This window comes from Perissodus microlepis, chromosome 1 (genome assembly GCF_051167445.1).
Source record: "Perissodus microlepis isolate ML-2025 ecotype Zambia chromosome 1, ASM5116744v1, whole genome shotgun sequence".
In the NCBI taxonomy this organism is placed as follows: Eukaryota; Metazoa; Chordata; class Actinopteri; order Cichliformes; family Cichlidae; genus Perissodus; species Perissodus microlepis.
The window spans coordinates 23,012,082-23,039,519 of record NC_140461.1 but is presented as its reverse complement, the minus strand read 5'-3'; the positions used below and the strand labels follow the sequence as shown (position 1 = coordinate 23,039,519).

Below are 27,438 nucleotides of genomic sequence, written 5' to 3'. Positions count from 1 at the left end.
TCAGGTTACAAACCAGCTGCTGAAGCAATGGCAGGAAATGAGGCCATACAGATAACCTCTTAAAGATCGGTTTGGCATCTGATTATCAGCATTTTTTTTGAAAGCCCTTAATGACCAACCAATGGCAGCATTTTCTGCTCTCTTTTTAAATCAGGCCAAACCTCAATCAGTTTGCCATTTGGTGCATTTATCTTTTGGTGCCAAATACTGAGATACTGCACAGCACAACTAGCCAAGCATACTGCCATCAGTGTGTCTGTCATTCACAGTTTCATTGATGATGAATATTTGATTGGTTGGCTGTCAACCAAGGTTGCCTTTGTGGCTGTGGATGTTGTTCTCTTCTAAAACGAATGTCTCAGATTTGTAGGAAAGACGGTAATTATCTTTTTTTCCCTGTGTGTAGTAATTAAGCTCTACATTGAGTTGACATTGCTGTTTACAATTTGGTAACGTATGATTATCAATCAACAAACTTGCAATCACTGATTTCTGCCACTCTATGTTAAAAGTATACACATATATATTAGAAATCTGTATCCTGGAAACATAGAAAGGCAGTGTGGTTTAACAGAACGACATAAAATAATAATAATTTAAAAAGCAAACCTTGCTTAATTGAGCCAGTGTTCCTGGTTTATACTACACTTTGAAAATGCTCTCAAAATTTTTGTTCTTCTTCACATATAATCCAAAAACCTCTGATGTTGCTCGACCCTCCCTCATCAGTTTGAGTGAGTACTTCAACTTCACGCGTTGTGCTTTAATCAAAGGTAGTTGTCTCTGGCGTGATGTCAGGTAAAACCCCATGATCCCAACTACACCTCCCTCACACACGCAAAAACAAAAGCAAGGTCTGGAAATGAGGTCAGAGTAGTGGCGGTTGCCATCTTCTCCTGTCATCCCCTCTTCCTCTGTCTCTCTCTCTTTCCTTCTCTTTCTCTTCCACCATCTTCTTCCTTTCCTGTTCCCCAGACAACACTTCCTCTTGCAGGTAGAGCTAATTAGCTTGCAAGTGGATTTGGTAATCCTCTGCCTGCCTGTTTTGTCAGGGTATTGTTTTGTTTGTTGCTCACTGAATGTTTGGCATGAAACGAGCAGGCTGCGTTCGACTCCTCTCAGGTGATTATTAAGAATGGCTTCAAGAGGTCTGTGTTTTTATTGATGTTTCCTCTCAGCATTTGTGTAAGTGTATGTGTATGTCTGCCTGTATGTGTGTGTGTATGACGGTGTGAGCACATGTAGGCACGAGGCTGCGCCTGTTTGAGTCGGCGTGTTCCTATCTTGCCTTTTAAGTAGGTTAAAATGGATCAATAGCAACCACAGGAAACACTCTCAGAAGAGCAGTGGAGTGGTATCTCTCTTTCACTCTCACCTTCTTCTCTTTCTCACCCCCCCGCCCCACAGCAGCTAAACAGATGACATTTCAGCTCTTAATACAACTTATTGGCAGCAGTTTCATTAGTAATTCTCTCCTGTATTTAGGCCATGTAACTATCCTGATTTTGCTGTGGTGCTTACACTTTTGGAGCTCTTCATATTAACAAAGCTGAGTGTCTTTCTAGGTCATATTGCCCTTCCTGAGATGTAAACATGTGAGATTAGTTCATCCTCATTTTTTTTCCCAATCTTATTATTATCTCACGCTGCTGCCCCTTTCATCTCTTTGATTCTTTTTTGTCCCACTTTTCAGGCTTTTTTCCCTGTATTTCCACAGAGAAAGTGTAGATACGGCAGTCTTATAAAAGCAGTTGTTCATAGCTTTTTCCCCAGCTTAAAAAGCCAAAACAAAAGCTCTCACACCCCAGCCTTTTTATCAATCAAAAGGATCCATTTCCAGTTTTAGTGAATTAAGGGTAATCGTGCTAGCATCTGAAAACTGTTATTTTAATACACTATTCCCGATGACCATAAATCGGATAAGTAGTTAGAAAATGGATGAAGTGATGATAAATAAGATGTAGTAGGATTCTCATTCTACCTGTGTAAGAAGTACAGAGTTACTTCACTTGCAGACATTTTCAAGGACAAAACGGATCTTGAGATAAGGAATTAATTTTTACAGGATTTTTCTCCTGATGCCCAACATTTAGATGCTATTATTAGATACCGCTGCAGTAATGTGATTACATTTAATAGGTTAAAATGGTGTACTTTTTCAGTGTTATAATTGCCCTTGGTGGGGGACGGATTGCAAAGTGTGGCTTTTTCCAAGCCAAAGTTCATACAGTTTGAATTGATAGAATCCTTCAAAACCTGACGGTCTTTTTATTGGGCAAATGTTAGTCTGCAAAATGACATAAAATCCATCCATCCATCCATTCGCTACCGCTTATCCTTTTCAGGGTCGCGGGGGGTGCTGGAGCCAATCCCAGCTGTCATAGGGCGAGAGGCGGGGTACACTCTGGACAGGTCGCCAGTCTGTCGCAGGGCCAACACACAGGGACAGACAACCATTCACACTCACATTCACACCTAGTGGCAATTTGGATTATCCAATTAACCTATCCCCACAAGCTGCATGTCTTTGGACGGTGGGAGGAAGCCGGAGTACCCGGAGGGAACCCACGCAGACACGGGGAGAACATGCAAACTCCACACAGAAAGACCCCGGCCTGATGGTGGAATTGAACTCAGGACCTTCTTGCTGTGCGGCAACAGTGCTAACCACCGTGCCACTTTGCTGACATAAAATATTCTGTTTATTTCATTTATTTATATAACACTAAATCACAACAACAGTTGCCTCAAGGAGCTTCCTTTTGTAAGGCGAAGACCCGACAATAATCCAGAGAAACCACAACAATCACACAACACCCAAGTACTTGGCCACAGCGGGAAGGAAAAACTCCCTTTTAGCAGGAAGAAACCTCCGGCTAAACCAGGCTATAAAATAAAATATAGGTGCAAATATTAATGCACACAGAAGACCAATGAGAATTTTTTTTTGTGCTTTAATTATTTAACTCGCCAGGTGTCACTTGCACACACACATACAGTATGTGGAGACAGCAGGTGATGTCAGGAAATGTGGAAATCCTTTTTTTTAGTAACACAGTTTTCTCTTAAACGTTACTGCACCTCACAGTTATGAACACTGGATTTTTTAACACAGACTTCTTACTGTATTTTAATACTTGTCAGCTCAGTTATAACATTTCATGCTGCTGTGCTTTATTAATAAAACATGTCAAGTGCTCAGCAGTAAAGGACTGAATCCTGCTGTACCCTTGAGTCCTTGTTTTTTCTTTGTTTGTTTTTTTTTTGTTGGTTTTTTTGGAGGCTTCAGAAACAGGTTGAAAGTGCAAACAAACACCTAAAAACAGTTCTATTACTTGACGTTTACTTGAAGTTTGTGAAAACGGCTGCATCAGGCATTGCCCAGAAATCCCCATTACTGTCCGTGTAAGCTGGTTTGTGGTGACTGAGACGAATGGCTTTCAGTTTAGTGTTTTACAAGCTCAGCAAGCCAGTGACCAGTTTTGGCCTGCAGATGGAGGCTAATGCTGTATTGGAGAAGATGACTCTTGTGTTAAAAATCTCTCACTGAATGCTTTTGATGGCTTTTTCACTGATTATTGCCAGAATATGTGTTCCACTTCTGTAAAGGCCAAAAATCATCCCATTCTGCTTCGACAAAGTGTGTTCTCTTCTCTCTGTGTTCATGGGCTTTCTTTGTGTTTGACAGGAGCTGTTGGGTTGCCGCTGCCTAGTGTGGAAGTTCGGATTGTTATGAATAACACAATTAATACAACCATTGTGGAAGGCACTCACAAAGAGACTCAGGTAATCCATAAGTTCAATATAGGTTTCATCAGGTAAAATCATGTGAAAACAAAGGTTTAGCATCAGACTCAATGCAATCCTGTTCCTGTTGCTAATGAAATGCACTTGAATAACTGATGACCAACAAGTGTGAGACCCAAGGTCAGACTGTATGACGAATAAAGAAAAAGTACATCTCAGACTTTGCAGGCCTGACTTAGCATGTTAAATGTTAAAGTTCACGTCAGTAATATTAGGAAAAGACTGAACAAGTGTTGTTTGCTTGGAAGGATTGCCAGGAGAAAGCCACTTTTCTTTAAAAAGAACATGGCGGCACAGCTTATGTTACATCCAAGCAAATCATAAGACTTCTGGGAAAATGTCCTTTGGATAAACAAAATCAGTGTAGATTTTTAATGATAGTATATAAAACGAACACAGTATATCAGCACAAACATCTCATACCAGCTGTTAAGCACGGTGATGTATTTATCCTGATTTCTTCCTTTCTTTCCATGTATATGCATCAGGTACGACCAGGTCTGGAGGGGAAAGAGGGGGAGCTTCTGGTTCGAGGGCCATCTGTTTTTAAAGAGTACTTTAACAAACCTCAGGAGACCAGAGAGTCTTTCACTGATGATGGCTGGTTCAAGACAGGTACCAAACCCTCATCTTCCTCAGCAGTATGCATGCATAGCGAGTGCATTTCACTACCATTTATGGTTTGTACTGTCAGAGGGATTCACAGGAGATGAAAGATGTCATAAGATTTTTTCATCAGTGTTGCACACTGTACTTTCGGGGCACGATGACATGATTTTAAACACTTAAAAACCAGGAGTCCAATGCTGGAAGCACACACATAGTCACACATTCAGACAGTGTGTGTGTGTGCGCGCACATTTTGGGGAACTATGAGGGAGTGATAAATGGACTATGTGTGTTTTTGGTGCTGCAGGGCATTTTTCCTCCTAAGTGGTTGTGACTGCTCCAGGTCCTGAAGAACCAACTATTGCTCTCTCTGTGTGTGTGTGTGTGTGTGTGTGTGTGTGTGTGTGTGTGTGTGTGTGTGTGTGTGTGTGTGTGTGTGTGTGTGTGTGTGTGTGTGTGTGTGTGTGTGGTTTATATGTGCGGTAGCATAGAGGGAAGCTGTCATCAGAGGATGTTCCTCTCTCTAGCCCAGCACTTCTCCCCTTGTGTCCCCTCCCAAACAGACCCATACTTTACCAGCGGGAGAGGCAGGCATTCGGTTAGTTTTGAGGGGGGGGGCTGAGGAGTGCAGGAAGAAGGGCAGAAGCAATCAGAGCTTTGAATTGTCATGTAGACCACAGGAAATAAGAGGAAGAAGCAAAAGATTTGGGAAGGAGCTTGAAGTATTGAGCTTGGAGATGTGTTGGAGGGGGTTAGAAAGAGTCAGCTGAAAAGCTGAATCTGGGGACCAAGAAGGTAGCGATTGGGAGCTGCCGATGGTGGTGGAGGCGGGAGTGGGGAACAGCAAGGCAGGAGTGAGTGATGGAGAACGAAGCAGGGCAAGGCAGAGTGTGTTTAATTGGCTTTGCAGGCTGGAAGGACAGAGATCCAGAGCACAGCACGTTGCTGTCACACTCCATTACAGCCACTGGCCACATAATGAGAGCCTGTGCAATCAGCTCCCCACAGACCAGTCCCTCAAGCCACACACACACTGTGGACTACTCTGTTGGAAGCTATCAAACACCTTACCTGCCCTGCCTGTGTTCGCTGATGCCAGTTTCAACACACATGCAGCTTTTTTTCCTTCAAATTTCAAATTCAGATTTTCTTCAATTCTCCGGTGAATCGATGATTCAAACAGGAGCAACTGTGTCGGAAATTCACATTGTTTTGCTTTCTTTGTTTTTTTTAACTCAGCTCGAGAACAAGCTCAAGTACATTTTTTTAAAAAATCCAGATTTTACCAATCAGTGTGTTCACAGGTCTTTGGCAGTAGAGTAGGGCGATATGACCAAAAATATTTATCACGATATACATTTGAAAATTTCCGATAATGATATAACTGACGATATAATTGAGACTAGACAAAATACTTTACAATTCCACAACTTTATTAATGCAAAAAAAAAAAATCAATGTATTTTGACTTAAACAAGCAGCTGTTTTTTATCCGCATAAGTTATATAAAAATTTAACAGCACAAATGCAAATTCCTTGCTGACAGTTTAACCAAAAGGCATTTCCAGTGAAAATTGGCCGACATATCCTCTGCATAACCATATAAAATATCCACAAAACTTAAAAAGAGATTATACACACGCAATGCGGTAATATTATGTTGAAGCACAGTACGTATCACTCCGCGAGGCTCCTGCCTACGATAGCCGTAATGCTCCGACAATCCATCAAGCGGTGCGGGTTCGTAGCTTAGCAAAGTCGTACTAAAACATTTGACAGATTTTCGAGCGCCGTGTACCACATAAAATTGTTTCGAGGTCAGTAAACACAACCAGAATTCATACATAAGGCACATGGGATTATAAGGGGCACTGTCGATTTTCAGAAAAATCAAAGGATTGATTTTAAGTGTTCCGTATTTTCAAGAAAAAACGGTAATAACGACGGCCTGCTAGCATGCTCTACCAAAAATAGTGCTTTGTTGTGTATCTGATGGACGAAAGCTAAAGCAGTTCCACACCACTGAAGTTGCAGCATTTTTACAAACCAATTCTGGTTCATCCGTTTCATTCAACGATCCGCTTTCGCCCTTCTCATTCTCCGTCGCCGCCACCATGCTTTTTCCGCCATGTGCGTATGAAAACAAAGGCACTGCGCATGCGCGTTTTACCCATATTCTATCACGATATTTCATTTTCTTATCGTTGCCCAACATTATACCGGTATTACCGTGAACGGTACGATATGGCCCAGCCCTATTTGGCAGCCCTCCTGCATGCATGACAAATGCCTTTGAAGCATTTTGTGGTTCCAGAGCTGATTGAAATCTGCAATATTAAAACAAGTCAAACAATTAAAACATTATAGATTTGTGTTTATTAGAGGGAATTAAATACTGGTAGGTTTATTATGAGCTTTAGATTGAAACAGGCTTGCCATTTTATCCTGGTGCCTGCTTGACTTAGGTGAATATTTATTGAATCGATATGAATCCCCTCATCAGTCATTAAGAGGTGTGCATTTAAAATGTTGGACAGTAACATTTTGTCTGTTTACATCGAAATGATTGTGAATGTTAGATCAGTTCGGTAATCATTCCCACTCACACTTTTGCTTCTTTTCTGTTCTTCTCTTTAGTACTGAGGAACTTATTTAACACACCAAAGTGACATAAAAACGTAAACTTATAATAGTGTTACTCTGTCTTGTGTTTATTTGTTTTCTTTTGGAACATTTGAAATATCAATAATAGAAAACTTTGAAATATGAATTTTTAGTAAGTAAAACTATATCCAAGATTTGGGTTTACTGAGCAGGTTGAGGTCATACACATGCAGGCAGGGAGAAGGGGGAAAGACAAAGTCCAAAAATTTGATGAAGACCTTGTGCACTTCATCTTCCTTCCCAGCTTCTTAACTCATTTCTCACGCTGTCTCCTTTTTTACTCTTACACCTGCTCCACGTTTCACACAGCAACTTTTTTCTTTCACAGTTTCAATCTCACGCTCCATCTTTCACTTGCTAACAGTGGGCTGATCTCTTGCGGCTTTCACATGGAGATTTCTGTATCTCACTTTTTCTATATGCTCTGGGATTTAACTGCCTGGTTGGGGGAAAAGGTGGCTGCTAACCGAAATTTCTTACCAAGATTTTCTTTATGGAGTTGGGCTGTAAAAACGTGGATGTACAAACTTTTAAAGTGGATTGCAAATGGCAAATTTTAGAAGATGCGATCTGAATAATCTGCTGCAGACAAAAAAGGAACAGAAAACCAGATGTTTTATTTCGTCCTGTGAAATTTTCTTGCAAATGAAATGTGCACTCTACTTTTACACGTCCGGTGTGTGAAAGCCTTCATGCCTAAACTAATAAAAACTTATAAAAAAATGTAATTTTTTTCAAACAAAAACGAAAATCCACTCTGGCAGCTAACTGAACCTGAACTGAAAATGTAATAAAAATGAATAAGAAAATAGAAAATGATAATAACTTTGCATTAGACGTCGTGTAGGTCGAAAGGCAATAGAGTTAATGTACAGTGTTTTGTTGGGTTCATTATTTTTAGATTAAATGTATCTCATTAGGAAGACTGTTAGGAAAAATATGCACACCAGCCCTCAATATTCATAATGAAAAAATGCATTTTTTAGATTAGCCACAATTGCTTTGTGCAAGAGGAGAAAATGTCTTTAAAAAAATTCTGTTTGAACTTTGCAAAAAAAATGCTAACAGGGGAGACTGACAAAAGCAAAGAGAGATGGGAAAAGAAATGTGAAATCTGAGAAGCAGAGAACGCGTGGGAGTTTAGATCAATAGGTCCTCAGCTGGCCAAAGGTGTCTTCTCCAGAGTTAACAGGTGCTGTGTAGCGTGATTGACGGCTCGGTAGGGAAGCTGTCACCTAAGCGTTCTCTCTTTCCACTCATCTTCACAAACATCTCTGAGCACATTGATCCCTTCTCACTTTTTTTTAGCCCTCCTTTTGTGCTCTACAATACAGTCTGTCTGCTGTCCAGAGCTAAAAAGAAAGCTCATCTTGACCCAGTAAGCCTGTAAGAGCATTTGTTGTTCCATTTATTGTACACATATAGATACAGCAAGGCAATGGAAGCAGTGAGAAGAGAGACTGAAGGCGTTGCGTCAGATTTGCTCGTTAGTTGTTAGTTGATGCCAACAAACAAAACCCAGAACTCCTCCAAGAGTAATTTATGAATGCATAAATTAGTCAGAACTCATGGGAAGAAAGAGAAGCTTAAGCATTAGCTGTTTTTGAATTTTTTATTTCACTAATAAGAAGTTTGGCTGTGCTGCAGAGAGCAGTTGGGATAAAACTAAGCCTGGAATCTGACTATTAGCCCCAGAGAGGTTAAATTATTTACTTACATAACTGTGTGAAAGGTGTTTATTAGGGCAACTTTCATGAGCTCCCAGCAGCTTTTCAGAGATACAAAAACAGATTTTTGTATGAATCGTTTTAAACATTGTGACAGAAAACAAACGCAAACTAGTCAGCTGCCATATCTAACCCAAGTAGTAAAATAAAAACATCAAATTTAAAAAAAAACAAAAACTGTTGACTGAGCCCCTGGGCTGGATGAGATTTAGGTTTCTTCAGGCTCTGGATGCTGTGGGGCTGTCTTGGCTGACACACTGGAAAAGTGTGGCATGCCCACTCGGGGTTGGGAATGAGTTGATGCCTCAGTGGAAGAGCGTCATAGGGTCTTGTTGACAAGTGAGACATCCACGAAGCAAGAATCTAACAGACAGATTGGTGTGGCATCTGTAGTAACATGGGTGATGTACCAGCCTGTTGCGGTGATCTGGATACGAGCTCTGAGTAGTGACCAAAAGAACAAGACTGCAGATACAAACGGTGGAAAGGAATTTAATCTAAAAGGTGTCTGGGCTCTCCCTTATAGATTGGGTCAGGAGCTTTGTCATGCGGGAGGGACTCAGTGTAGAGCCTCCACAAAAGGAAAGGAGACAATTAAGGTGTCTCAGGTATCTGACTAGGATGCTTTGTAGGTGAGGTATTTCAGGCATATCCTGCTGGGAAGAAATCCCAGGACACGCTGCAAAGATTGTATCTCTCAGCTGGCTCACCTTGGTGTCCCCCTTAAAGACAGGCATGAAGAGATGAATGGTTGAATGAATAAATGAGTCTATTCTGTTATTGATATGTTTTAGTGATTTTGACCCACCATATAGCAAGCTGATCATTCAGTCCAGCAGGTCTTTGTTTATTTCACTGTGATTTCTGAGGAGCTGAAACATTCAGTTTATCAAAGCTGTTTTTGTTCACAAGACTGGATTACTTGGAGATTTTCCAAGTCTGCCATCAGCAGGTTCCACTTTTTGCAGCAAAGATTTTCCACCTCAAAATTAGCAGCTGAAGAATAACTGCAGAAACATCAGGGGGTTTTTTTTGAGAGAGGCTGTCTTTCATGATGGTCCTGTTGTGTTACTGCCTCTCAATCCTTTCATGAAGTCTGGTCTTTCATTTGGCAACATTAATGCGAAATTGCTTGAAACAAATGGTTTTAATGTGAGGTAAATGGCTCTTTTAAAAGCTGCAAATGTGGTTAACATATGAATTTGGACTTGGTTGGGTTTTTTTTTTTGGCACCTACCATATTTGTATTATGATGCAGGGCTTCGTTTTTCAGAATCTCATTTCACCAAACATGAGTGTTAGGACACATTTGATTGAGGATGGGTGTGCGTGTGTGTTTGTGTGTGCTTGTGTGCAACCAAGAGAGATGTAACCTCAGCTTTAAAGGTGAGCTTTAGATCTGCGGGGGAAATTCTCAGCAGACAGACAAACAGGAGTGTGGCTCATATCCTGCAGAGCCTTCACTAGTCATTTGTGCATTGGTCTTTTGCTTCCAGCTGTTCTCTCCTCTTCCCTGCCTCCATCCCTCTGTGTTCCCAATGTCATATTTCACCCCAAGTTACATCGTGTCCTCCTAACTCCAATGTCAGTGCTCCCTACGGGATTCATCCAACGCCCCGCTCCCCGCAGCACTTTGATCAAACAGCCATCCGTGCAACTTTACAGCTGAGACGTCGACGCATGTTGGCCATTGTTTTATTAATACTAGTTGCAGGTAAATAAACACCATATCATGTACAGGATGGGTATTTTCTGGAGGTTTTGGTAAACTGAAGATGCATAAAATATTTTTAAAGTTCCCTCTTGATTCTTTTTCTTACCTCGTTCACCTGTCTGTTCTGGGGAAAGGCAAAGAGGCAAGAGTTGGTATGAATCCAAAGTGGCAAAGGCAAAACTGTGTCTTGAATGAGACTAGATTTGTGTGACTCTGTGGAGTGTGGATGCTTGTAAACAGCGGTTAAATTTCCTTGATGAACGTGGCAGATCTGAGACAGACATCAATCCTCGACTTCAGCCTGTTATCTTCTTTGAGAAAGGCAGTCCAGTCAGGAATATAATCAGTAACATTAACATAAAGCAATTCAAGCTCTTTTAATTGCATTATATTAAACAAATTAGATCACTCATCCAAGTGCAAAGTGCTTTCTTGTATGATATTAATTACTAAAAAAGGAGCTGTGACAAAAGTTAAGGATGATAAATAATGTCAGAGCTGAGATTTCGGTGCTTGGCTGTCTGTTATTTATCCTCATTAAGACTTCCATCTAGGCATCGGGGCTTTAATGTGGAACATTAATATTCATATATGCTAAGTGTTTACAGTCACTCTCTGAAGAGGCATGACACATTTAGACCTGTCTCATCTTGTGCAGATAAGGCTCTCCTCTCCACGGTGATGGAGGGCGCTTAGTTTTGACCCGCAGTGTGAGAGTTTAGGTTGTGCTGAATGGGTTGAAAGACCCTGGCTCCACTTGTACCTTCCCGCAGAGGAGAAGCGTCTCCTCATCAGGCTCATGTTCAGCACTTCAGCGATGCTCATGTAGAGGCATGTATAAACACTCTATGTCTGTCAAATAACAGCTCTACAAAAAAAAAAATGTCAGAAGGAAAAACACTTTTGAGTTTTGGAGTCTTTTTTGAAATTTTATATCTGTTTTTTGTTTTTGTTTTTTTTAAGTTTGCATCCACCTACATTGGTGTATTCAGAATTGATATACAGAGGACAGGACTATGCTGCAGATTGAAGGCACTCAATTAAAATTAATTAGGTGTAACACCTACAGAGCAGCCTGTCTAGTGGCTATTGGTGGCTGTAAATAGTGAAGATAGAAGGTCAAAGAGAGGGCAGCTAAAGACGTCACCTTTACAGCATGTGGAATTTTCAGCCATGAGGACATCGAGGTGAAATGTAAGTATTCTTATCACTTTAAACATCAGACTTGAATCTGAGTTCATATCACTAACAGCATTAACTATCCCAACGGTTCACTTCTATATTTTGCGTAAATCTGGAATTACTGCCAAGATTTCTTAAAGCTGATAGGAACAAAACCATAACTCAAATAACGAGTTGTTGCTGCCACGGTATGAAGAAGAGCACCTCTGAACCTTAAAACAGAGCAGCAGAAAAACAGGAAACTAAGAGTACAATTTGCACAAAGAAGAAGAACAACAGAAGACTGGAAAAGATTTTCCTTTTTCTGATGAGTCTGTCTGCTTTGACATTCAGATGATAAACTCCGCATTTGAGCGTCATTTAAATGCCACAGTGTGCCTGAGTATTGTCGCTGACCGTGTCCATCCATTTATGACTTGGATGTTCATATTTAACATGACTAAAGTTTTTAATGTTGAAGTCAGTATTATGTTTACAAGTAAGTCCCTATCAGCCAGAAGCTCAGGCTGTTTGAGAGTGTGAATGTCTATAAGATTTATTTATTTATTCCATACCCTTCCCAAGGCTCACGTTCTGTTGTTGTTGTGTTTTTATACCTTTTTTAAAGCATAAACTACAAGCCAGAATGGGCTCAAATGTGAATGTGAACACATTTTCATCTTATCACTGAAAGTGTACACTTTACAGGAAGTGAAATGCCAGCCACATCTCCAGGGTTGAGTGGGGCATGCACACAAACACAAGTGCATGGTACTTAGATCAAGGTCGCACTCAAACCACACTGAATTACAAACACTTATTTCTGTGTGTTCCCGTAGCAGCAGAAATCTCTTATGGTGCTAGAAGGTGCTGGTAAGCTAAGAGATGACTTCTGTCACCTCTACACAAACTGTTTTTGTGAAATTTTATTTTTTTTTATAAAGATTTATTTATTGCCTTTCCATCAACAAAAAAAATTTGAGTGTATAATAGTAATGCATGTACATCGTAAATGAATAATGTTAGGAGAACACATAGATATAGTTATATATACTCTCCCATGTAAATCATTCAGATATTATTACAGAAGAAAATGTATGCATGTATACCCATATATACACATAAATACATACATACATACATATACATACACACATACATACGCATACATACACATATACACATACACATACGCACACATATATACACACACATATATATATATATATATATATATATATATATATATATATAAATATATATATATATATATATATATATATAAATAAAACAAAACAAAACAAAATAACCCCCCCAAACAAAACAAAAGAAAAAAACAAAGAGAGGAAAAAAAACAAAAAACAAAAAAAAAAACCCAAAGGTTACCTTTGTTTTTGTGAAATTTTAGTTGTCTCTCTCTTTCATTCTTTCATTCCCCGGCACCTCTCGCAGTGAAGCTAGTGGCAGCAGACTGAACTGTTTCTGCAGTGTTGGCCTTTGTCATATGTCACACTCTGACCTTTTCTTTCGCACGTTTTTTGTCTTAGAAAAGTAACACGTCTAGACTTTGTCTGTGTGTCTTTGTGTCGTTCTGGATTGTTGTGTGGAAAAAATGGGCGTAATACAAGTGCATCATTTTTAAGGCACAGGCAGCATCGATGAGGGGGATTAATAATAATTTAGGATAAGTTTTAAAAATAGAAGAGACTGTTGAATCTTGTCACATTTCCTGATGTAAGGAAGATGAGTGTGGAGCCCCTTTTCTGCTTCCCTGTCATCACTGAGTGTTTGTTGAGTGGGTACTCTGCAAGAGAGGCAAACAGTTTGTTCGATGGGTTGAGACAACAACCCTGTGCAGGAGGGCCTTTCCTGTCCTTCCTGGACCAAAATTTAAGCTCCAGGCTGAGTAAACTGCATTAACTTCATTTTTAGTGACACATAACTTACATGTCCTTGTGAATGTGCCCTTAATTTACTGCTTTGTCTTTCTTGAACTATAACAACATACAAAAAATATTTAGCCACCTACAGCAGCTTTTATGGCATCCCAATCTAAATTCATAGGCAAATTTGGATGTGACCCCGCCTCCTCCTTTCGGATCTGTAACAGCTTCCCAATTCTGGGACACCATCCTGCTGGATTTTTTTAAATTTTCACGATGGCCTGGCTTGCATTCGCCATTCTAGCCCCTTCCAAAGATGTTCGGTACAGTTGCACAAGAGTCTGTGTGGGGCAGTAAAGTTCATCTTCACCACCACACTCATCCAACCATGCCTTTAAGGATTTTGCTTTGTGCACTGGGGCACACACTGTGTTCCAAATACCTCGGACTTCAGATGTCGAAACTCGGGAGTGACATCACTCCCAATTTAGCATATTCCAGAAAAAGGAAGTAAAAGTAGGATTATAAAATCCTATATAAAAATAGGATCATAATACTTGTTTCTTTTTATACTTTTAATTTAAAAACTGCTGCAGCACCTTATGGATGGAGGCTGGTCAGTGCGCTGTTTATTGCTTATTTAGGCAGTCATAAATACACAATGCTGGCAGTGCAGATGAACAGTTATATAGTTTTATGACTGTTCAGTGCCGCCATCTTGGATTGTTAACTCGGGGTTGCTGGGTCTTCTCCGACTTTCCTGGTGGGAAATCCGAGTCGAAGGGGAATTCCAGATTTCAGCTCTGACTGAGAACTCAGAAATTCCAACTTCCAACTTTTTTAGGAACACACCAACAGTCATACTGAGACAGAGAAGGGTAAACTGTTCTCATGAAGTTAGATACACAGAATTGTTTCAAATATCGTGGTAAGGCGTCAGGTAAGACCTGTTGGCGACCACAACAGAAAAATGTGAATTCCCTAACAGGTTTGTAAGTGGCAGCTCTGTGAGCTCATTCATAAAGGTCTAAACAGATGTCAGTGAATCCCTGATTACTGCGGTTTATTAGTGAAACTGTGCTTTGAAACTGCTTTGTTCGGTAGCACATGATCACCTGCAGTTTGCATGGAAGATACCAACTGGTCTCAGTTTCATTACCACAGTGCGTGGTAGTGAGAGTCTGAACAGTGTGAGAATGCTTGCCTTCAAAGTGAAAGTTGCAGCTTTTGGCATGTGTTGGTTGTAGTGGTGAGGCACAACTTTTACTCTGAAGACAAAAACTTTCTCTGTTTTTGGTGTAATACCCACTTTGCAGCCAATCACCTGGGAACAGCGAGCAGTCTCCAGGAAACACTTGCCAGCCAATCTCAGAATACACATTTTTCCCTAGCAACTGCAGGCCTATGTGACTGAACTAAGGGGCCCCGACCAACCCCAGCCTGTCCATACAGTGTATATCAGCTCTGTCAAAAACATACACCAGCTTTTGTTTTAACTTTACAAATGTTTGTTTCCCTTCATTTCTCCACTTTTTTTTCCTACAGTTTGTTCAGTATAATATGTTTGGTTTTCCTGCATATGTCAAGGATATCACCGACAAAAGCTTATTTTTTATTCTGCAAAAATATCACAGCAAGAGTGAAAGTGATTCATTTTTGTTAAAATAAATGAGTCACCTTCCAAAGGCAATTTCTGCTTTACTGTAATCTTGGTTAAATAATTGGAAATATTGCAGCTGCTCGTAGCTCACCTCTCCTCACGATGCTGTTTTTCTTGTTATTGGTTTGAAATATTTTGATGGTTTTTTTTCTGCTTCTGCAAACCCCTCTAATGTCATTTTCCTGGTTTTCTGAAAGACACTGTGGAAGTTTCCTCTGACCCTCCATCCTCAGTTAAATTCTTGATCTATTTTTATTTCTTTTTTTCACACTGTGTGCCTTCACTTTCTTTAATGCCTCAGAATGAGATGAAAGCCCAGTGCAATTAGGCTTCTTATCGTTTTAATTAGGAAAGCCATTCGGCCATATCTGCCTCAGACGCCATAACACATAATGGCGGAGAGTCTCTGATGCCTGAAGTAGTGATTGTGTGCGTGTGTGTGCGTACGCATGTGTTGTGTGTGGGTACATACAGTACGCATGTGTGTATATTTGTGTGTGTAAATGTACGTCCTAGTAACACAGTTCCCAACAATCCCGCTCCCGCCCTTCTTTCTTCTTTTATCAGTCTGTGTTCTCCAATCGCTATTCCCACTTGTGCGTCTCTCCAAACATGTTGTTCTATCCCTCGTTACTTCCTTCCCCTCAAAGAGACAAGGTCAAAGAGTCCTGTATAAGTACTTCAAACTCAATTCAACTATGTTGTCTGAGTGTTCCTTTTCAAACCCTTTTGTCAGGGTTTGCTTCGTTAATGCAGCTTTTCTTCCATGACGCTACAGCTAGATGTACTGATTTTATTGTATGTTTTTATCTGTTTCAATTTGCGCACACACACACGCCCACGCAGGATACACAAACAGTTTATCAGTGTGCATGTAAACTGCTCATTTCTCCATATCTGTTTGCATACGATGAGAGAGCTACATGGCTGAAACCAAATTATTTCTGCATTTTTTTCTTCTTCTTTTGCCCCTCATCTTAAAGAGGGGAAACTGTAACTACCCTGATAGTGGTGTTAACACCAAACCAGCTCCTCTGCTCGCCTCTCTACTTTCTCCCCCTCTCCCTCTCCCCCTCTCCCTCCATCCTCCCTTTCCTCCCTCCTGTTACCCTGGCCTATCAGTGCGGAGCAGTGGTCTGTGAAGAAATTCCCAATATCTAAATTTACACACTGTATCAATCTTGTTTAATAGACTGGAAAGCTTATAGCCGCCGTGGCAAGCCGGCAGAGAGGGCAGCGGTGATAAATTGTCGGTGTGCAGGCGACAGCCGCCCGTGATGTATAATGAAATATTTATGATTTATCCCAGCTAATAAACTGAAATGAAGTGCATGATGTATGGGAACAGATGGGCCCTCTATTGATGCTGAGGTGGAGAGGCAAGAGGGGGGAAGAGGAGACAGGAAGAGAGGTGGAGAGAAGGAAACAGAAGATGTGATGAGAGATGTTTGAGAGGTAGTTGGAAAAAAAATGAAGCATAAAAATAGAATTGAAAACGTAAGAAAACATAGTTTGTTTGTGTTTGTGTGGCACTGGAGCTGGAGAAGCTGAAAACATGGACGTATAGGTAAGACGGATGGAGGGATATGGGGTTAGCAGTACAGACTAAATGATGGAATACAGGACAGGTGGAAGATGGCAGTAAAAACAGACCACCATCAAAATGTAATCCCTCTCCTACAATGCTTCGTGTTGATTCCAGGTGAGGCAGGTGCAGTTGTTTTCTTTTATTGACTCCATATTTTTCAGCTACAGTCTGCAAACACGCACAGCTTTACCTTAAATGTTCTGAACTGAGCAACACTGAGGTTTTTTGCAATGCTGAGGGGTGCTGTGTAAAGCTTACAAGTGCAACTATGTCCCTCAGAATTGTTCAGCATTTTGGGGAATAAACGTCCAACCATGCCTTTAAGGATTTTGCTTTGTGCACTTTTTTACTGAGAGTTAAACTGCTGACACAATTTTAATCAATATGAAGCTCCAGCCAGCAACCAGTTACTTTAACAGGAACAAAAGGAAAGGCTAACGTGTGATATCATGTGCAGTAACATCATATATAATTTGATCTTTTTATATTTTATCTAATATTCCATTACACATTCCAGATAAGTATTTCAAAGATCTAGACTTTTTGATCCGGCAGTTTCTTTGGGGTAGCTCACCGCATCGTTTAAGTATTAAGAAACTTCAAGCGAGTGCAAAGCAAGGAGGTTTTTCATTGCCTAATTTCCAGTGGTATTATTGGGTGATGAACGTGAAACAACTTAGAGCTTGGTTACCTACTGCACCAGTTAAACCCATCTGGTCCCATATAGAGACCGAAGTTAATGGTGGTATTTCTCCTTGGAGGGAGCTGTTTGATACCAGTCAAAAACTACCCATCCTATAATTGCAAATGCGAAGACATTGTGGTGTAAATTACATAGGGCAGGTCGCTGGGACTTTATTAAATCACCTTCGGCAACCTTATGGGGGAATAAAAGAATTTTAATTGGAGGGACATCGGTTGACTGGTTACAGTGGCGTAAAGCAGGCATCCTTAATGTATCAGATTTATTTGACTGTGGGACTAAATGTTTTTTAAGCTTTGATAAAATTGTGGAGTTATATAAGTTGAAGCGTAATCAATTCTGGAGATATGTCCAAATACATAGTTCATTATCGAAGTGGCTGGGAACCCCCTTGAGTTGTCCTGTGGGCAGCCCTGTGGAAGTCCTGCTCTCAGGATCAGCCTTGGGTAAAGGCATTACCTCTAAGATTTATCACTTATTGCAAGAACGGTCAGCTGATCCTCTCCTGAAAGTTAAGGGCTACTGGGCCCAGGACATGGCATTGGACATATCTTCAGTTGAATGGGATTCATGTTTTCAAAATGTTAATACTATGTATAAAGAAACAGGCAGTAGATTTATTCAACTTAAGATAATCCATAGGTGGCATCGAACACCGCAACAATTGTATAAATGGAACCTGGCCTCTACCGACGAATGTTGGAGATGTGATGGTCAAAATGCTTCGATTTTACATATCTTATGGAGCTGTTCGGCACTTCGGGATTGGTGGGAAAATATAATGGAGGTAATTTTCAGTGTTTTAAAAAGGAGATTTGGTATCTCACCAAAACTGTCCATACTTGGTATAACCACAGAACTTTCTGATGGAGATTTTTCCAGTTATACAAAAAGATGGATTATTCTGGCTCTTACTACGGCCAAACGGGTCCTGCTAAGACATTGGCGTAAAAAGAACCCCCCTCCCTAAAGACAATGGCTAAGTTGGCGTCTTACGAAAAAGTGACTTATGGTTTATTAGACAAATTGCATCAATATGATTGTATTTGGTCCCCCTTTACAAGCTGGCTTTCTGTAACTTGAAGAACAGAGGAGTAATGACAGAGTGGTGGTGTGGGGATTGGTGTGCGAAGAAAGAATAGGATAACTTCCCTTTGTTTTGTTTTTTTTGTTTGTTTGTTTTGTTTTGTTTTGTTGTTTTGTTTTTGTTTGTTTGTTTTTTAAACTATTTATTTATGTAGTTATCCTTAAGTTCTGTTATTGAAGTTTAAAATGAAATAAATAAAAATTGTTGATGACAAAAATATATAATTTGTGTGGCATCTTAAGGATAGGTTTATACTAACTCGCAAGCTGTGTACACAGATGCTGTGGAGACTGAACAACTGGTGTCCAAGTTGTGTTTTTCCTAAGTCTCGGGCGCAGAGTACACCGGAAGGACACGTGTGTAGCGGGTATATCATAGTATAGTATGCACAGAAATGTAACACAAAAAAGCAATCACATGCAGGTTTTCAAGGCATGGCTGTATTACCTCTTTGTGATCAAATGTACCTGTAGATTCTTCCCTAACAACCTGTGGATGTTGGAGGGTTCACTGACCAAGCCCTGTGTGACTGAGGCTTTTGAAATTGGTTTCACAACAACTGCCAGCAACCACTTGCCAACCAGATGGAAACTACAGTTTTATCCATACCAACCCTGGTAGTTGCCAAGGTGTTGCCAGCCAAGTGTGACTAGGACACTAAACACATGAAAAGTAAATTAAAGATTTCTATGGCCATCATAATAATGTCCTTATAGAGAATTCTTTTGGTCATAATAATTATGTAGTGAAAATCTGAGCTCATGACATCCTCAGGACAAAGTGCTAAATCTGTTTATAAGCACCTCTAAAACTCACTAATGAATATGCTAATAGAAAAAATACGAATAAAATCAAGAGTGTAGCATTTTTACAGAGCATTTACTGAGAGGACTGTTTCTTGGCAGAAAGTAGAAAATTCCCAGAGTTTCTGTTTGCTTAGAAACTTCACAGGGACAGTTTTGAAATTATGAGATATTCAAGTAGTCACGTCAGTCAGTAGTGTGTTTAATGGAGGGCTGAGTGTATACATGGGTCTTCGTGTCTTTGGTTTGGAAGAGCAAACCAAAGACACATGAGGAAAAGAGGCCAGGAGCCCAAGGAGAGAGAGAAATAATCCAGATGGCAGTCCTTTATGCACTTTGCTCTCTGCTCAGCCCAGATCTTGCTGGTTCATGCAAACAAGCTTCCCAACTCCACCTACCAACTTCCTGGGTAGAGAAAAAACCCAGCTGAGCACGATGAAAACTGGAAGATGTGAAAAGTTGTCATAATAAATGTGTGAAAAAGAGTCAGATTTTCTAACATCACAGCTGGCTTTAAGACTTAAAGGTTCACTTTGCATATTTGAACAGTCCCTGACCTTCACTGACCTTTTAACCTATTCATCCAACCTTAACTGCTATGCTTCACTTCATCACAGTTTCTCATACACTTACGTCCACTCTCTGTTTCAGCTGTGGACAGCCCCAATGTAATTCTGCTAAAGAATATATTCCTGATCCTTATTTTCAGGCTTCCTCTCCTTCCCTCCTCCGTCCATTTTTCTCTCCCTAATCTCTCCCCACTGATCCATACTGACCCATTTCCCCAGCTCATCATACACGAGCGCAGCTGCGCCCCTCATCCCACATACTGTACTCGTCTTCCCCCACACCTGTCCCCCAGAAACTTATGTATGAGTGTGCGTGGGTCTGTGGAGGATGTATGTCTGGAGGCTGGGGCAACTTAAACACTCATCCATCCACTGTTATCTGACTTTCTGTGTCTCAAACACACACGCTCGCTTACACACAGATACAAGTTTACATACCCTACATTCCCTATTCTTAGCTACAAAAAAATATTACTTAATTTTTTAATTGAGTTCATTATCAGCCTTGTTTTTAGGCATATATATTGTAATTGGGCTTAATAACTTCTTGTTATAGAAATGATGTTCCAGAAAATTATGACTGTATTTTTCCCTGTGTTTCCCTTACATCACATTGTCCTCCTTGTATGGGCCTGTCTGTATTGTAGGAGACACCGCTGTGTATAAAGACGGCGTATATTGGATCATGGGTCGCACCAGTGTCGACATCATCAAGAGTGGTGGCTACAAGATCAGCGCACTCGATGTGGAGCGTCACCTTCTGGCTCATCCAGACATCACGGGTAAGTGGAATGAAGTAATGTCACCACTGTAAGACACATGTAATTAAAGCCCTGAATCAGCACCTCAACCATTTGATCACTGTTAATATCCAGCAGTTATGTGCTGAAGGTAACTCATCAAAAATGAGTTTGGTGTCCTTTTGCTGTAGAGAAAGACAAAAATAAAGGAGTAGCTGAATTTTACCTGCAGCTTGTCTGATTTTTTTGTCATATTTAACCTTGTAGATGTTGCTGTGATTGGAGCCCCAGATGCCACGTGGGGTCAAAAAGTCACTGCTGTAGTGCAGCTGAAGAGGGACAAGAGTATGACTTTGCCAGAATTGAAGACCTGGGCAAGGTACTGTGACTTTCAGCTGAATAACCTTTACTTTGTGCACTGTTTTTGGAGTTTTCTAATGAATTTTGTCTCTTATTATGCACATACCAACCGGTGTAGTGGTTTATTCACCTAGCAAGTGAGCAAGATCCGGTGAGGAGATACTGACACCTTTGAGCTTGAGTCAAGAAGGCATCCGGTTTAAAAAGTCTGCCAAATCAAACATGTAAGGCAGACAAAAGTAAGCATTATGTGCATAAAATCCATCCACTCTCTTACCCACTTATCCAATTCAGGTCATGGGGGGGACTGGAGCCTATCCCAGCTGTCACAGGGTGAAAGTCACTGTGTGTATACTTGGTTTTATTTTGATATCCAGCAAATACATTGCTCTTGACAGGCTACATATAGGGATATTTTCCACATTTTTGCATAAACCTGTACTATTCTATCAGGCTTGCTGATATTAACATCCACACTGCGTGAAAATGCATGCTGTATTTTCTTTCAGGCAAATATGTGAACTGTCAGAAAAGTTTAAGGTGGCTCTGCTTTTGCAGGAATGGACTCTGTTCACCAGATAAACACGTCCAAGTGGAAGCAGACTTTATTAAAACATGGACTTTGCATTGTGAATATTCTAATTGTGCAGTTTTCTTTAACACTTGTCGAGACTGGTCTATTCAGGGTGATGATTTTTTTTTTCTCACAGCATTATAAATCACTGGGAAATGTGTTTTAGTGTCTAATAGAGCAAAATAATTCTATTCTGTTTTTTATACATATATCGAGATCCAGTTCACAGTAGCAGTTCAGTCTTACAATGTTTATATTGTAACACAAAGACACTGCAGTATTACAGAGAGAAACCCAGTCATGTGAGAAAAAACATGGATTTATTTCTTTAAACTGGTGTTTCAACTGGTGTTGGACTTTAAACAGCCAAGCTTTGATTTTTTTTAAGCAAAGTGTTGCTTTTGAAAAAACAGAGATGTAACAGTACTAGCCACTGGACCACCTGCCACCTTTAAAAGTGCTTTGCAGCCCAGGGGGACTCCAAGCTCATACCACCAGTGGAGATTGTGACCTGAATAACTTACAACTAATCCATCATCCTGAATCCACAAAAACAAACTCCAAAAAGAGCATCGTATCCCATTATTATTACAGGACCGTGTTTTTGTTAAGTCTTCTTAAGATGATTTAAAAGGACAATCTTCACAGCTCTTTGTCAGTTCTGCTCAGTGCTGGGGAAACTACTTTGAAGGCATAGCTTTGCAATTAACCTATTACTTCATACTAGAAGTAATTGATCTAAAATAAAACTACCCAATGAATAAATCTAGTTTTATAAAGCTGCTTTGAAGAAATAGTTCAAAAAAAATAAAAATAAAATATAAAACAAAAAGTAACATTGTAGCAATTAAATCCTCCTAATCGAGCCTTCTCAGCTGAGGTAGTCAGTGTTATGCATTTGTGTGGCCATGGTGATTTGAGATTCGGGATGTTTTATGCATGATGACTTTGTCACTGTGTGAGCACAAGCAGTGCTAACGAATTAATCACCGTGCCTTTGCAGGAGATGAATAAACAGTGGGTGGGGCTTGTAAAAGGAGGTCCAATTACAGTAGAACAGCAATGTTAAAATAAAAGGTAAAAAATCCTTCATTTAAATAGAGAAAAGAATTGAACTGCTTGAATCACTCCTAAACTAAAAAAAGAAGAACGGTTAGCATGTTAAATGTTAACGTTCATGACAGTACAATTAGGAGCAAACTCAACAAGTATGGCACTGAGTCAACCATGAAAGTATGCTCGAGTCAAATGTGAGGCCATCTGTCTGACAGCTTGGCCCATCCTGAGTCATGCAACAGGACAGGGATCCGGGCTCAGCAGCAAATCTGCAACAGAATGACTGAAAAGATCAAAGAAAGCATTGCAATGGTCCAACGTCCATGCTTCGCCCTGGTTTAAATACTGGGGTGGGAACTTAAGAGAGCTGTGCATGAATGAACGCTCACTGACCTCAATAAACTGAAGCAGCATTGTAAAGATGAGGGCTATGAGTTCTCCCACAATAATGTGAGAGGCTGATAAAGTTATACAGAAAACCATTGCTTCAGGTTATTGCACTTTATTTTTGCTAAATAAATAATGACATGGTGTAATATGTCATGTTTTGTTCTTCATCTGACATTGTCATTACCTAATTTCAGGACCTGGAAAGGGCTGGATTTTTTTTCGATATGTCTTGATTTGTAAGACTTTAGAACTGAAAGCTAAACTACTAGTTCAATTTTATGTAGTTTAGTGGACCAAATGGAGGCACCTAATTCAGACTGTGTGGGTCTCTCAGCAGCACACACATCCCCAGTGACTGGCCTTCAAGTCCCCAGATCAATAGCAAAGGATGTGAGAGAAAGAAAGGCCAGAGATGGACTAATTAGGGAGATGAAAAAGAAGAAGAAGATGTGGAGGAAGCGAACAAATGATTATTACAGAGGACTTTGTCCTGCTACCTAACAGTTTGGTTTTTTTCACCTCGCTTCCTAAATGTCAGCGGAGTTTATTTTGTCTGCTAGAGACAGTTACTGGTGACATTCACCCTCCACATTGCAGTGACACAAACAGTCTTTTTTTTATCTCCTCCAGTCTGTTTTCATAAAAAATCTGCTCTCACTCTCTTTTACACCCTTTTCTTCACTTTCCAACCATCTGTTTTTGTCCTCCACACTTTCTACAACCCACCAGTGTCATTTATTTACATCACTGAATTCTTGTAGAGTGCAGTGTGTGTGTGAGTGTGTGTACTGCTGTGAGCTCCATATGGTGTATGGATGTTAGATCCCACTGCTATCGCCTGCTGGTCCAGTATGGTAGATTACAACTACTGCCTGTGACTCAGGTTAACACACACAGACACACACACACACACACACACACACACACACACACAGTGTTTGCAGCCAGGGGTCCTCCCAGAAGACAGACAGTTCCAGCACACAGCCCTCTGCTGAGGCCTGGGTGTAGGGGAGAGAGAGAAAGAGATAAAATGAGACATAAACAAGTAGATGGATGCTCACTCTTCAGTGCCCTGGCTTCAGCTGTCAGTCTGAATCTCTGTCTCACCCTCACTGCCTCACACCGCCTCGAACGCTCAGGCTTATGCGCGCGCACCCGTGCACGCAGACACACAGGAACACGTTGCCCTGGAGAAATCGGCGACACAAGCACGCAAGCCCCCGTTACAGAGACGTGTACGTATGCGTGTATATTCACACTTCACTCACTCAGTCAGAAACACGCGGACATCTGCTGAAAGGAGTGTTTGATGGCGGTCATATCAGTCATTATGCTCACACACACGCACAACTGGATTGCACACCAAAGCACGCGCGTCCGCACAAACAAACAAACTAGGTTAGAAGATAATAAAAAAAGCTCCGGGCTTCAAGACTTGACGTAACAACCAGGCATTCAAAACGGAAAAAAATAAAACACTTTTAATTATCACAGCCTTCTGTTTTCCCTTTTTATTATTTGTTTATTTTTATTTTTTTATTTCATCTTGCAGTGATTATATTGTTTTTGTACGAAGGGGGATTGTCTGTGTCTGGAAGGCGAATTGGGGATATTAAGGGAGAAGAACAGCAGAGTGTATGAAGGACGTTTCCTTATCTCAACTACTCCGCCACAGGGCTAGCCTTTGTTTTGCAGTTGTTTGCTGTTTTTTCTTTTTTTGTTGTTGTTGTTGTTGTTGCGTATTTGTGTGTGCATCCATATTAACAGTGGTGTTTATTGCAGGGAGCACATGGTACCCTACACCATACCTACAGGCCTGGTGGTGGTAGAGGAGATGCCGAGGAATCAGATGGGCAAGGTCAACAAGAAGGACCTCCTGCGACTATTCTTTTCATCACTGGAAAACTTGCATGACAACATACAGGTGCCTGGATAAAGAACTGCAGGTGTACATCAGAAATACGGCTGTTTCTCTCTGCACACAGGTAGACAGAGAGGAGGCAGAAAAGTAGATAAAGACATCATGGAACATCGTGGAAGCTAACATTTGAGGAAACTTATTCGCAACTATAAATACACTATAAATATAATTTATATGTAAAATGTAATACACAGCAGAGGGCACATCATAATCAAAGGTTTTGCGACTGTGTGCAATGAACTTGTGACCTCGTGACCTTGAACAGGTATGTAACCACTTGCGATCAGCTGCCATCTTCAAAACAACATTGGTGCATCAAGACTGATAAAATGGCAAATAAAAAGGAGACAGCCAGTTTCACAGTTTGCGAGTGAATGGGGTCAAGTTGGCAAATAAATGCAAAAATCAGATATATCAGGAAAAATTGTAAATACATTGCTGTCTTCAAACACAGAAAGCCAGATTACAGAAATTCACATTAACTTCTTACGTTCAGTCCAAGCAGAACCTCGCAGGTTTGAAACAGAAATTCCTCCACAAAGTAGTTGTTGCTACGGTGATTTAACTATGTAACCAGAATACAGCCAGCTGGCAACCAGGCGACTCAAGTCCCCAGTTACAAAGAGTTTGTGCCCATTGGTGGAAACTGATGCAGATTGATTGCAATATGTTTGCACCCTGTTATTAATTATTTGCCAATCTCTCTGAGAGTGAGTGCAGTCAGTCTATGATTGCTGGGAGACAGGTTTCCTCCCATTAGGAGGTCACCTGTGGAGTAACATTGCAATCTGTAACTAACTAAATGCAAGTAGTTGCAGTGAGCAAGTAGTACCATTGTTCAGTCACTGGGCAAACATGTTTACTGTCTACCACTTTTTAGTCTTCTGTGACATTGGAAAACTGTGGAAATCATCAGTCTGATATTTGTTTAGGGCAGTATTAAACAGAACCTCTGCAAGGAGACACAGTGTTAGCGACACAAAATTAGCCATATTAGCTTCAGAAAGGTGTGGTATAAACAGTGTTTCTGTACATGTTTGCTGTTATCCAGGTCATGACTTAGGTCCAAGAGATTTGATTCAAACTTGAGGGAACTTCTTGTCTTCAGGAATCAAAAAGAAGACCCTTTGTCTTCTACTAAAGTACTTATCATATAAAAAAACCAAACACTTCAATTGTGAGTGTGCTTTCAAATGATGCTACTTTCCCACAATGAAAGGTGCGTAGAGGACCTTTTTAGAGCTAAAAAAAAAAAAAAAAGTGAAGCGGTTGCAAATGTTTGTGGCAGCTCTTGGAAAACAAAAAATAAATATGAAATTTCAAACACTTTGTGAAGTGTTTTGCACCCAGCGAAACTGAGGGGTCCGCTCTTCAATCTGCATTAATGAGAGGGGAACAGCTAGCTGTGGTGTGCATGGATCGTGGTGACCAGGATTTTCAAATGCTCCACTAAAAAAACGCTCAAACCCAGAAGCAGCGTTTGGTAAATGTGCTCTTATTGAAATATTCTGATGTTTGATTAGTGAAAATGGTGTGATCAGAGAATGCACAATGACAGCTTTTTGTGGTAGAGTGGTGTAACCAGAATCAAGGATCATGGTTAATTAAACCTGCACTAAACAAAATGAAAGCCGGTGCGGTGGTAAATCAGGAGAAAGACGATGAACACTGTTGGTTTGATTTCGTTTTGTAAACACACTGATGCACTTGGAATAACAGTTTTCATATGAAAATTAAAAAGTTTTGGAAATTTTTAATTAAAAAGTGTTTTGGAAGTTATTTTTTTCCCCAAAGAGTGTTACACTGTGTCTGTGCAGCTGTGGCTATGCAGGTGCAATGAGAGCCTGAAGGCGGATTCTCTAGCAAGGCACAACACCACAGCTGGATGCCCCGCACTCCATCTGACTAACCCTCTCGCTTCGCTCGCTCTTCTCACCTCTCATCGGTTCTCCTCTCCATTCCTACAATGTCTAGCCTCTTCTGTCTTCATCACGAGTTACGACAAATTGCACTGGTACCGGGACCGACTCGGCTGTGAGACTCTTCTCGGCGTGCTGCCAGAGTGTGCAGAGAGCGTGTGAAGAGATGTAAGTAAAGCCAGGGAAAGAAGACAAAAATACGATGCCGGACTGTCACAGTGATTGGATTCCTAACAACAGCTGTGAAAATGTGGGTGAAAGAAATTAATATGCAAAAAATAAAGTCAGCAAAGGGCATGAAGTAAGTGATATGGCCAGGGCAATAAGCAACGAGGTGAATGAGCCAAGGCGATACGGTTGAGATAAACAGTCGTGGTGAAGAGTCAGAGGACTGAAGATAGAAAGAAATACAAGTGCAGCCCCCAGCTGATACAACCTTCTGTCCACACACAGAAACACACGCGCACACACATTCGTCCGCCCACAGTCACCAGAGACCTGAT

At 40.6% G+C, this 27,438-nt stretch overlaps 1 protein-coding gene across 2 annotated transcripts in view; it reads left to right on the top strand.

The window, feature by feature from the left end:
* The window catches only part of acsf3 (acyl-CoA synthetase family member 3), a 41,647-nt gene extending 14,865 nt beyond the window's left edge, over positions 1 to 26,782 (top strand). For both annotated transcript variants that reach the window (XM_084936094.1, XM_084936101.1), the window contains exons 6-10: positions 3,689 to 3,786; positions 4,296 to 4,422; positions 20,623 to 20,757; positions 20,983 to 21,094; positions 24,878 to 26,782. In XM_084936094.1, coding sequence (XP_084792220.1) covers positions 3,689 to 3,786; positions 4,296 to 4,422; positions 20,623 to 20,757; positions 20,983 to 21,094; positions 24,878 to 25,031 — 626 coding nt within the window. In that variant the 3' untranslated portion in view covers positions 25,032 to 26,782. The remainder of the gene's footprint in view (positions 1 to 3,688; positions 3,787 to 4,295; positions 4,423 to 20,622; positions 20,758 to 20,982; positions 21,095 to 24,877) is intronic.
* Positions 26,783 to 27,438: the final 656 nt, after the last annotated feature.